This window comes from Podarcis liolepis, assembly GCF_965112155.1.
Source record: "Podarcis liolepis genome assembly, chromosome: 5".
NCBI classification, from domain to species: Eukaryota; Metazoa; Chordata; class Lepidosauria; order Squamata; family Lacertidae; genus Podarcis; species Podarcis liolepis.
In genome coordinates this window covers 48,083,146-48,095,426 of record NC_139556.1, presented here as the reverse complement: position 1 = coordinate 48,095,426, position 12,281 = coordinate 48,083,146, and the positions used below count along the sequence as shown (strand labels likewise).

The window sequence follows — 12,281 nt, the reverse complement described above, 5'->3', positions numbered from 1 at the left end:
CGCAGCATAAAAGTGTAACATTAAGAAGGCCCTCGGATACACAGAAATTGTTAACCAGATTGTCTTCTAGCTCTTGCTGTCTATTCTGACAATGACTGTCAGTGCATACTTTTCATCATTAAAGTTGGCTCCATTTTTTTATCATTGCAAAAGAAGAATATATGATTAGCATAAAGGAGTTTGATCCCACTCTTTGGATGGCTTCTATTTATATTCCTCTTCTTCTCTAATTAGAAGAAGTATAATCAAAATTCCTCCCACATGTACTCAACACCATGACTGCTTGTAGGCACATGCCTCCACTGCGAAGTGCTGCAAACATGTGGAATGTTAAAAATTTAAACATTCTAAACCACTTCATCCACCAGTCCGCCAGCCGGGATTTTATCTGGTCAGAATATATCGTCCTAACCAACTTCGTGTTCTCCTGGGTTGTCTGAGATTTCAACAGCATACAGCTTTAGCCCTTGGTGGCTTTTCCCAATATTGTAAATTCTTGTGATATTTGGACACATCTCATTCACCACTTTCATCAGCTGCAAAATAATCAAAGAAAGAAAGACAAATTTGTACAAATTAACGAGAGGTGTGATATAGATAAAAGCGTGTACCTCACCCCATAATTGTTTCCATGTTGTAAGACAATGAGTATCACAGATAGCACTCGACAGGGATGGGAAACTAGTAGCCCTACAGATGCTGAGAGACTCTGTTGCCCAACATCCTTGGCTATATCCTGTATACCTGAAGGAGCGTCTCCACCCCCATTGTTCAGCCCGGACACTGAGATCCAGCGCCGAGGGCCTTCTGGCGGTTCCCTCATTGTGAGAAGTGAGGCTACAGGGAACCAGACAGAGGGCCTCCTCGGTAGTGGCGCCCGCCCTGTGGAATGCCCTCCCATCAGATGTCAAAGAGATAAACAACTACCTGACATTCAGAAGACATTGTAAGGCAGCCCTGTTCAGGGAAGTTTTTAATATGTAATGCTGTATTGTTTTTAACACTTGATTGGGAGCCGCCCAGAGTGACTGGGGAAACTCAGCCAGATGGGCAGGGCATAAATAAATTATTATTATTATTATTATTATTATTATTATTATTATTATTAGCCATGTTGGCTGAGGCTGATGGCAGCTGGAATTCAACTTAATCTGAGAGGGGTGTGGGTTCCCCAGAGCTTGAGGCAGTATGCAATTTAAAAAATCGCCCTCTGGTGTAGGATTATGTTTAATGTCTATGAAAATGAATAATTATATAAAAGGGAGGAATAGTCCAATAAGGAGGATGCAGGGTTTTTAACATTATTCAAGAAACTTTGTGCTTTGTTGATTAATCATACAGGTGCTGCTTTAGGGCTTCCCATAAGCATCTGGTTGGCCACTGTGATAACAGAATTCTGGACTAGATGGGCTATTGGGCTGATCTGGCCAGCTCTTCTCATGTTCTCTTACCACTTTTTCTGGGCTGATTCTTAGCTAACAGACTAAATATGTGGTTGGTTGGGCTGTGTGTATAGTATATACAACAGTTTCCACCATGTGTGTACTCCACAGACCAATTTCTCCAGTTTGAAAATGTACCCACAGGGCCAAAAGGTGGGTGATATTTTGACATGGGTGATATATATATGATGTTTAAATTAAATGACAATAGCAATTCTTTGGTCTTATGGTAAAACAACTTTCCCTTTTTCCCCAGAAATGCAGTAAATAAGAGAAAGCATTTTTTTTGCCCTATTTCCCTCTCGTTTCCAGAGCTGTGTAGCACAAATTGCATATTTGGCAATGTGATATGTTAATGCCTGCCTCCCCCCTCCACCTTTTGCTTGTGTTTGCAGAAACAGAGAAGCCTCTGATAATATGCCGTCAAAGCTATTAACAACCAGAAGACTATAAATCATGCCCAGAGTAAATTTGCTAATAGACAATTATTATGAGTTGTATGCAGCAATTATTTCTTCTATTAACTTTCTGGCAAAAAAGCTGCATAAATTCCCTCAGAGAACCCATTAGTTTCAATCTCAGCTCATGCGGTGCCCAAGGCTGCAGAAGGATTTTGAGAGCAAATCTAAGCCAGTTGTCGCAACCTTTGAGGAGAATGTAGTGCTGTGGGGCCAATTTATGACGAATTCTCTTTCAGGTTGTTGACTAGGTCCTTAGCCAGACTCATTCCATATATTTATCTCTTTCATTCTCTTCTTCTCTTTCAAGAAGCCCAACATTATCTGTTACAAACCATATGAGACTAATGCAGAGATCATTTCACTATCTCTTCCCTGCAACATGCAGCACATGCTGACATTCAATTGTGGTCACAAAACACAGCACGGCTTCTCTTGGCTCAGGTTTTTTTTCTCATTTTTGTTATGACAGTATATTTAGATATAGTTAGATATACAGTGGGAAACTGTTTGGTGTGTGTCCCCCCCATTGCACTGCTTCCTGGAACCTGCACACAGACTATAACAAGTCTACGAAACAGACCTACTAAACCTATATTCATAATTGCCTGGAAGTAAGTTCCATTGAACTCAATAGAGCTTGCTTCTGGGCACACATTTGAATAAATCTCTGGCCCTCCAAATGTTGTTGGACTCCCACATCCATCAACCCCAGCCAGCATGGTCAGGGATGATGGCAACTGTAGTCCAACAACATCTGGAGAGCCACAGGTTCTCTATCCCTGATGGATAGGATTGCACTGTAAGGTAGTTTTTGAAGGCTGGTTGAGACATTTTGATAATAACTAATCTAATAAGTAAAATAAAATATCACATAGCCAAAAGTGATTATGTAACATTAATCTCGCATCGTATTGAGTATGTGATCCTAGAATGGCTGGTATCACCCATGTGATAAAAGAAGGAAGAAATGGACCCAATTATTTTCTTTCTTTTTTGAGAGGTGGCGGTGGGAATGGCACCTAGACATCAGCAAAAGGAAAATCAATGCTAGGTAAAGCTAAAGGTACCCCTGCCCGTACGGGCCAGTCGTGACCGACTCTGGGGTTGTGTGCTCATCTCGCTTAAGAGGCCGGGAGCCAGCGCTGTCCGAAGACACTTCCAGGTCACATGGCCAGCGTGACGAAGCTGCTCTGGCGAGCCAGCACAGCGCACGGAAACACCGTTACCTTCCCGCTATAAAGCGGTACCTGTTTATCTACTTGCACTTAGGGGTGCTTTCGAACTGCTAGGTGGGCAGGAGCTGGGACCGAACGACGGGAGCTCACCCCGCCGCGGGGATTCGAACCGCTGACCATACGATCGGCAAGTCCTAGGCACTGAGGTTTTACCCACAGCGCCACCTGCGTCCCATACAAAGGTGAACATTAAGTCATTGGGGGACATATTTTAGCCCCTTTGAGATATCTAAAGGTAAAGGTAAAGGTACCCCTGCCCATACGGGCCAGTCTTGCCAGACTCTAGGGTTGTGCGCCCATCTCACTCAAGAGGCCGTGGGCCAGCGCTGTCCGAAGACACTTCCGGGTCACGTGGCCAGCGTGACATCGCTGCTCTGGCGAGCCAGAGCTGCACACGGAAACGCCGTTTACCTTCCCGCTGGTAAGCGGTCCCTATTTATCTACTTGCACCCGCAGGTGCTTTTGAACTGCTAGGTTGGCAGGCGCTGGGACCGAACGACGGGAGCGCACCCCGCCGCAGGGATTCGAACCGCTGACCTTTCGATCGGCAAGCCCTAGGCGCTGAGGCTTTTACCCACAGCGCCACCTGCGTCCCTTGAGATATCTAGTTCTGCCCTAAAAATCAAAACAAGCAAATATTACCTCTAAACACACACATTTCTTAGAATTAGCGAATCACTTTTTGATTACACCATAGCTAATATTTGGATTGTGCAGAATCAATATCAGTGAAAAGAGACAACTAAATGCTGCTTAATGGCCCAATTATAATAATACTCTCCAAAGGCTCAGTGATCAGAGAAGCAGAGAATGTGGAAGGATCTGATGAAGGATTTTGCTCTCCACTGACCAGTTAAGCTGCTGCTACCATTTAATCACATATCTTTTTGCTCATTATATAAGACCAGAGGAAATAATTTTCTCCTGCTTTAAGCTATTAGTTTTCCCCAAATATATTTCAAACCTGACCAACCTGTCTTTGCACAATTAGGATCTAAAATGCATTTAACTTTATTGTTCTTGACACTAATTATGCCAATTGCATTTCTACTCATCTAATCTGTCTGCTGAAAATATAGGCCATGAAATCTCTTGTGAGCGCAGTATGTGACTCAGTACACAATTGCTCAATAAAAAATGAATGATGACTCATTCAGTATAAATACGCTGAAGATTCAGCACACTAAAAATGATTCACATACTTCTTGTCCAAACATATTACCTTTATATATTTGAAGAAAAAGATAGGAAGAAATATCTTTAACACATTCTACACCTACATCTGTGGTGATATAAATTTGTCCACAGTGCCATGTGCTTCAAGCTAAAGGAGCATAATTATAGCTGGTAGGTCTAAACTTAGACTGGCAGGGATTAATGCCTATGTGAATCTTGGTCATTTGTGTGGCACAAGCCTTCTGTTGCCAGTCACAGTGCCTGTCAACTCTGGATGAAATACTGTTCACGTCTACAGTGGTATAAAATTATAGCTATAGAACTGTAAGGCTGGGACCTCCCTGAAGTACATTTGCCTAAGATGCTCTACACATTAACCCAAATCCATGCCACAAATTCACAGAAATGGTCAACATTGTGTTGTATTACAAGGAGAGAAGGGATGGATGAATCAGTCCTTTTCTGATCCATTTCATGTGTTCATCCAAAGTATGTTCCATCACATTTCTGCATTAATTTGCTACTTAAAAGAGCTACATGAAAATACAGTTGTTAATGTATATATTTCTCTCATACGTTGATTTAAAAAATAAATAAAATTGAGCCAATAACTACATCAGAACATTTGGGTAGTGTGAAGTACAATGGATAGCTATGTTCTTGGGGTGTGGGACATACAGGAAATCCCATCCACTCCAAAATGATACTTCTGATTGTAGACCCTTCTCTTCTTTAATACTCATCAGTGGAGCAAATGTTCTTAATGGACTTGCGTGGAGCACAAGGGTCTACATCTAAGTGGTTTTGGTGCCAGCAGACTTTCCTTTCATCTCATACAAGTGGGATGAATATCCCCCATTCACATGTGCAAAACCAACCTGACAAAAGTCTTTCAGATAGAACAGTTTCAAAAATTTTGTGGAGTGAGGAGAGTTCTCCACTTGTGGAGGTGAGGACTTGTGTTCTTGTCTTCAACCACTTACACAAGGTGCCTCGGCCCAGTTCAATCTCTGCCTTTCTCTCTCATTCACATACACTAAGACACATGGCATCCTGGAGGGTCCTTTAACCCACATTCTGCTCATGGAAGTCTAGATCCATGCATAGGTATCCAACCCAAAGTTCACAACTGAGGAATCTGCAAGCACACATAGCTTTTTTCTTCTTAAACAAGTAATTACCTCACACTCCAGCCATAATGCAAAAAATTAAATTATTTGGACAGACGCAGTATGAATCTTTATATGAATATAAGTAAATTTCAGTGGGATAAGATTCAGCAGAAATAGTTTTTATGTAGCGTGCTCTGAAACCCACATATTGTTTCAGAACATGCTGAATTTGAAAAGTGATTCAGGTGGTGATGGCCTATTATTGCAGTGCTAATGATCCAGTCTTTTAAACACAAAGACATTTGCACCAGAACCTCTATTTGTTGTGTCCTACCTGCCTCATTTCTTTATAGTTGTGGTGCTTAAAATCAAGGTTGTCTGTTGTTGTCATTTCATTTCTTCTGTGGTAATAATTATTTGGGTCTATGATAAAAAACAACAACCAGGAGGATACAATGAAGAACCACAAAACAATTTAACAGTAAAATACTTTTAATCTAAAATTGGGGTCCCCAATGCGACTCTCAGACACCCACATTGCCACCCCTTCTAAAACTTAACTCTACCATGGTACCCTTGAAACCCACTAAAACCCCCTCCCTTTCCATTTCTTTGTGGTTTTTTTAAATATCCAGACATTTTAGCTTGAGGAGATGTTAGTTGATGGCAGATACCAATGGGGACATCAGAGAAGGGTTGCCTATTTTATTGTCTGTGGTATACTTATTTTGATGGGGATATGTGTTTTGCCTGCTTTTGGGAGGGGGGAAGGGTATATGAGCATCATCAGTTTCTCTTCTGTGAAATGGGTACCTGAACCCAAATGTATAACAGGCCCAAAAAGGTTGACGTTTTTTAAAAAACAAACAACAAACAACAACAAAAATCTATCAAGATAGAGAACCTGTAGCCCATAGGCCCCTTGGAGAATGCAATTTGACCTACAGGGCCTTTTCCTCCAGAATAGGCTCACCTGCTAATCAGCTGGTATTACTTACGATAACTGCTGATTTGGGGGCAGGGGGGAGGTTGAATTCTGCATTGACTTTCCAAGAGTGAATAGGCACCTTCAGCCAATGCAGCAGTCAAGACATGTACTGGAGAATTCCCCAAGTACCATTTCAGAAGAAGTGCCAGCTTGGCTCTGCAACCATGGGTGCCTGACCCCCTCATGGGGAATTTTCTGGGTGCTCGGGCACCCAGGGCCCCAGGGAGTTGGCACTTATGCACTTCAATGTGGTTATGGAGGAGGAACAGATGCTAGTAGTCATCTTCTGATCTTCTGATTCAGACAAGTAGCAGGCTGTGTGATTATATTGTTATGGACAGCTTGCCCAAGACCACCCAGTGAGTTCTGAGCTAAAGTACGATCTGGATCTACATTGCTATCTGCTACATTACCAAGTGCCTACAGGTGCAGAATGATTCTCATTCTGCAAAAAATGTCATCCTGCCTTGAAGCTACCAATTCTATGACATACTCATAAATAAATAAATGTGTGTGCTCAAAGACATTTCCTTCTCTGCTTATATCAAGATACTTTCTTTTTTGAAAGTAATTTCCGGGTGGTTCCCTCCCCCCTCTTTTTTTTCTTTGTGTTCAATTTGTGAGAGAACTAGAAATAAAAGTACATTGATCCCTTTCAGGCAATTGCAAATCTCTGTATGTCATTCTGTATCCATCTGCACAGCAATATTCTGGAAACCAGAGAAGAACCTGAAGAGCTTTATCTTCCTCCTCTGAGCCTTCATTATCTTCCTCTTCAGTCTGTGCCTGTCATATTTCCTCTTTCCTTTTTGAAGACCATTTTGCTGAATCTCCACTGCTGGGACTATGAACTGGTTGAAGCACATCTCGCCCCCCCCCCCAAGAAACCTCAAACATTAATTGCCTACTTTTAACTAGCTCGGTGATTCACTGAGGAATTCCAGAAAACTTTCTGGGGATTCTGGGGCTATTCAGTAAGGATGTTTCATTAACTTTATCCCAGAGTAATACAGAAGAATTATTATGTGCTCTGAAAAAACATATCCAGCACATCCCCTGAACCAAGGGAGACAGGCAGGATGCCTGCCATCAGGCACAGTTGTTTTAATAAATAATTCAGACAATTCCCACTGGAACTGGTCCAGGAACTTTGCTATTCTGCCAAGCCTGGTCCTAAGCTTGTCACTTACCTGGGAGAGGGCAGCCTAGGATTTCCAGCCTCATGCATATGCTTCCATCTTCATACCACGTCCTAGGATTGATCCGAATGTAACGTGCAACAAGAGGTACTGGCAGCTCATTGAGGACTGGGATCTCCTTTTCACTGTTGCCTTCAAAAATCTATTTCAGCATACAAGTAAGTGAGCGTCGTTAGTCACAACACCTGGAATAAGTCAAAAGGTTTTCTCCCCATTTCATAACACTGGGACTCGTGGACATCCAATGAAGCTGCGTGTTGGAATTTTCAGGACAGATAAAAGGAAGTACTTCTTCACACAACACATAGTTAAGCTATAAAACTGTCTCCCATGGCAGGCAGTGATGACCATCAATTTGGATGGCTTTAAAGTAAGGTAAAGGGACCCCTGACCATTAGGTCCAGTCATGACAGACTCTGGGGTTGTGGCACTCATCTTGCTTTATTGGCCGAGGGAGCCGGTGTACAGCTTCCGGGTCATGTGGCCAGCATGACAAAGCCGCTTCTGGTGAACCAGAGCAGTGCATGGAAACGCCGTTTACCTTCCCACTGGAGCTGTACCTATTTATCTACTTTGACGTGCTTTCGAACTGCTAGGTTGGCAGGAGCAGGGACCGAGCAACGGGAGCTCACCCTGTCGTGGGGATTTGAACCGCCAACCTTCTGATCAGCAAGTCCTAGGCTCTGTGGTTTAACCCACAGCGCCACCTGCCACCCGGCTTTAAAGTAGGATTAGACAAATTCCTGGAGAAGGCAGCTATTGATGGCTACTAACCACAATGGCTATGTTCTGCTTCCACAGATGGAGGCAGTGATGCTTCTCAATGTCAGCTATGGAAATCACAGGAGGGGAGAGTGTTCTTGTGATCAAATCCTGCTTGCTGGTTTCCCACAGGCCACTGTTAAAACAGGATGTCGGACTTAGATGGGCCATTGGCGTGATCCAGCAGACTCATCTTACGTTCTTATCATTAAATTTGGCCAAACAGAATGAAGAAACCAGAAGCATAGGATATGTAACTGGAATCCAGTATCAACTATCAGATATGCCTTTTGCCAATTTCAGTTATTTTGCTCATGAGAACGTGACAAGAAAAGCCTCCACAGAAATTGAGGGAGTGAGTGTTACCCTTGAGACATTTTATTAAAATGGAGCTGTGACAAACAAGTGCGATGGGGGGGGGGGATATTATGTTTTGCAATACTAACCATGTCTCCAGAACCATTTTTGACAGTGATCCATGCATGGCTGTCATTGCTCACCATGACTTTGTAAGACGTTACCCAGTCACTCCTAGAAAGAATCAAAAGGTTTTCTTTGTTAAGAAATGAATATTGATTTACTGACTCACACAATATTCTAGTAAAATAAATCAGAACAAGTGAAGTTATAGAAATGTAAATTTAGCAGACAATGCAAGAAAACCTAAGTTTATGACGCATGGGGTAAGAAAAGTACATGTGGACAAATTCCTCAAGGAAGTTCTCATGCTGAAGCACCTTCAACATAAATGGGAGCTGTACAAGAGTGCTTGCAGAGTTTAAATTCATTTCAGTGGGAGAACTCCCTGGAGAAATTTTTGCCCATTCTTGTGTCTCATCTTTTCCTTTATCTTTACTGCAATAAAAATTATGCATGTCAACATAAAGTATATAACTCTGCTTGCTTATATACTAATGGCTTGCAGATGAAATGTTGATGTGTTCAATGAGTTGTTCACCGGAACATGGTCTTGCTTGCACACTATTTGAATTTAATGGTGCTAAACTCTAAATGAACTACATTTAAAGATCCACAGGATCAAAATTGCTTTTCCAAATCAGATCAAAATGCATCAAGTCCATCATTCTGTTTTCGAACGGCACCCTGCTCCCAATCAAATGGAATGGGAAAGGTCCATGATTAGGTCTTCCAAAATCTTTTTCTTTAGATAAAAGCAACAAGGGTGGGGTGGGGGTTGAACTGAATCAGCACTCTTTCCTTCATCCACCATTTCCCTTATTTTAAAGCTCTATTCATTATGACCACAAAGAAGTAGATTCCCCACATGGTGTAGATCACACTTCAACTCATAGAGGGCAGACGCCAATGCAATCATCCCCATTTACACATTGCCCCATACCCAATAAAGGCCCATAGGCATATTTATATCCCGTCATTCCTTCCCAAGGAGCCATGGGTAGCAAACAGATAAGCCATTTACTTATATGTGCATCTGTCATCTACACTGCAAAAGTGAGATGGTCCTGGGCTACTATGGTTTGGCTGCTATTTTACAATTGGATAGCACATAGCCATATCACCCCTTGCAGTTCTACGGGAAAGGAATCACTAACAAAAAAAATTCCCTACACTCGTAAATGAATGTGAACCTTTTTGCAATGCAATTTTCAGGCAGTAGAGCCCCTGATGCCAATTGGAATCATAGTAGGATGCAATGAGTTAAAGTCCCCTACCTATCGATTGTGTACCCACTACCCACCCACACTGACAGTCTGTGGAAACAAAAGCAAAAAATCTTGTTCACTCAAGGACAGAACTATGCCATCTAATTTGTCTCTCAGTATAACACGACCCTTAGGTTCCTGAGGGGCAGGTAGTAAGGATAAATGATATAAAATTAATGTAAGTTTTGAACATAGATATGTTCTCTGTTTTCTATTGTGTGACCGAGTTTGGTCTCTTTCTTGACAGATCACATTGGACTAACGTAGCAAGATTGATCCCACTTAAATGAATAGGTAATTTCACCATTATTTCAACAATCTGGTATTTAAAAAAGAAATCTGCTGAAGATACTTGGGGGGGCAGATTTGTGGATTATGTTTGTATTTAAAAGCTGGAATCCGAGGGCTTTTTATACACTGGTTTAATGCTTGTCACACAATCTTTTGACATCAATAGCCCCAAAGCCCTTTAAACAGTTTCCTAATCTTTTATCTGTTTAGAAATCTCTAAGGGCTGAATTTTGATAGGGTATTAGCTCGGGGGGGACGGACAGAGTGGAGTCTCAAGTCTTTCTAAATGTAAAGTGATACAAAACAATGCAAGTACGAGCAATTTCAAAGCTTCATACTAGTTCAGTAACTAATCTCACTTTGTTTCTCCTTCCCTGCTCCCCAACCACATTAATGAAAATTATTGTCCTACCTGATCATACTGCAAAGGTGAATATTGCTTTGGAGGCAATATTCCATCTAGCAGTGTTAGAGCAGAGGAACCCAAGCCAAATGCCAATTAAAGAGAAAACCAGTAGAAGAGTGCAAAGGAGAAAAGAAAAAGCAGACAAATCCCTTATCCTAAACATTCAAAATATCACCACTAATGCAGCACTACTGAATTTGTTAATGATTGAAATTGCCTAATTAGTTAAAAGCAGGGCAACTGGAATTTTTAAAACTCTATAAGCAGTGGCCAGTCCAGATTTTTAGGCTACCTTATATAAGCATTCATCACAATGGTATCAGTTCAATGCAACTTAGAACTACAAGGAACATGTAAAAAGCATCTGACCATGTTGCTCATCAGTCTTAGGTATGTCTATTTTGGAGTCAGGCATCCTCGGAATAATAGTTCTGAAGGAAGTCCTGCTGAGTTTGATGGGACCTACTCCTAAATGGGACGCGGGTGACGCTGTGGGTTAAACCACAGAGCCTAGGACTTGCCGATCAGAAGGTCGGCGGTTCGAATCCCCGCAACAGGATGAGCTCCCGTTGCTCGGTCCCTGCTCCTGCCAACCTAGCAGTTCGAAAGCATGTCAAAGTGCAAGTAGATAAATAGGTACCACTCTGGCGGGAAGGTAAACGGCATTTCCGTGCGCTGCTCTGGTTCACCAGAAGCGGCTTAGTCATGCTGGCCACATGACCCAGAAGCTGTATGCCGGCTCCCTTGGCCAATAAAGCGAGATGAGCACCGCAACCCCAGAGTCGGCCAGGACTGGACCTAATGGTCAGGGGTCCCTTTACCTTACTCCTAAATAGATGTACGTATCAGAGTGCAGGTCTGAATATCCCATCAGGAATAAAGCATGAGATTGATAGTATATTTCACGGTGAAGCATTTGGGAATGAAAAGCAAGCATTATTTTGTCTTCTCATTTATTTCTCCCTTCTTCCTATAAATCTGTGGTCAGATTTACCTATTAGAAAACAGATGCATCTCCATGTTCCCAAAAGGGTATGGCCAAACATACTTTTGGGAAAGCACATAGAAAATGTAAAATGTGTCACGTACGCAGCAGGCAAAAAAATCCTAACTATAGGAAGCTAGCAGAAGTTTCATTGTCTTAAGTTAAGCTGGAAAAAGTTGCCCCAGATCCAAACTCCCAGCAGGAGTGGGGCTACTGCCGGTTGATCAGGCCTGCGCCAGGCAGAGGGAAAACAAGTCTTTATTTTGACTTACACCACCATTTTCATATGTTCTGCTGGGTTGCTAGATCATGTAACTGAGCTGAAAGGTGGTTGGACTGGGTGTAAATCTGCCCTTGTCCTGTTTCCAGCAATGAGAGCTCCCCCCATGGCCCCAGAACACCCATTTCAGGAATTACACCAGCCTCAGTACAGTCAGCTTCTGCCAAGTCCAGAGTGTTGGCTGAGCTTGGGTGGAAGATTTACCATGGCACAAATCCAGGTGAACTAGGATGAGGGACTTTAGCTGGTATAGCCTCAG

At 42.4% G+C, this 12,281-nt stretch overlaps 1 protein-coding gene across 1 annotated transcript in view; it reads right to left on the bottom strand.

The window, feature by feature from the left end:
• CPXM2 (carboxypeptidase X, M14 family member 2) overlaps positions 1-12,281 on the bottom strand; it is a 69,488-nt gene that overhangs the window by 17,712 nt on the left and 39,495 nt on the right. The window contains exons 5-8 of the mRNA XM_083506141.1: positions 8,822-8,906; positions 7,605-7,755; positions 5,761-5,849; positions 413-536 (exon numbers count right to left, since the gene is read on the bottom strand). Coding sequence (XP_083362267.1) covers positions 413-536; positions 5,761-5,849; positions 7,605-7,755; positions 8,822-8,906 — 449 coding nt within the window. The remainder of the gene's footprint in view (positions 1-412; positions 537-5,760; positions 5,850-7,604; positions 7,756-8,821; positions 8,907-12,281) is intronic.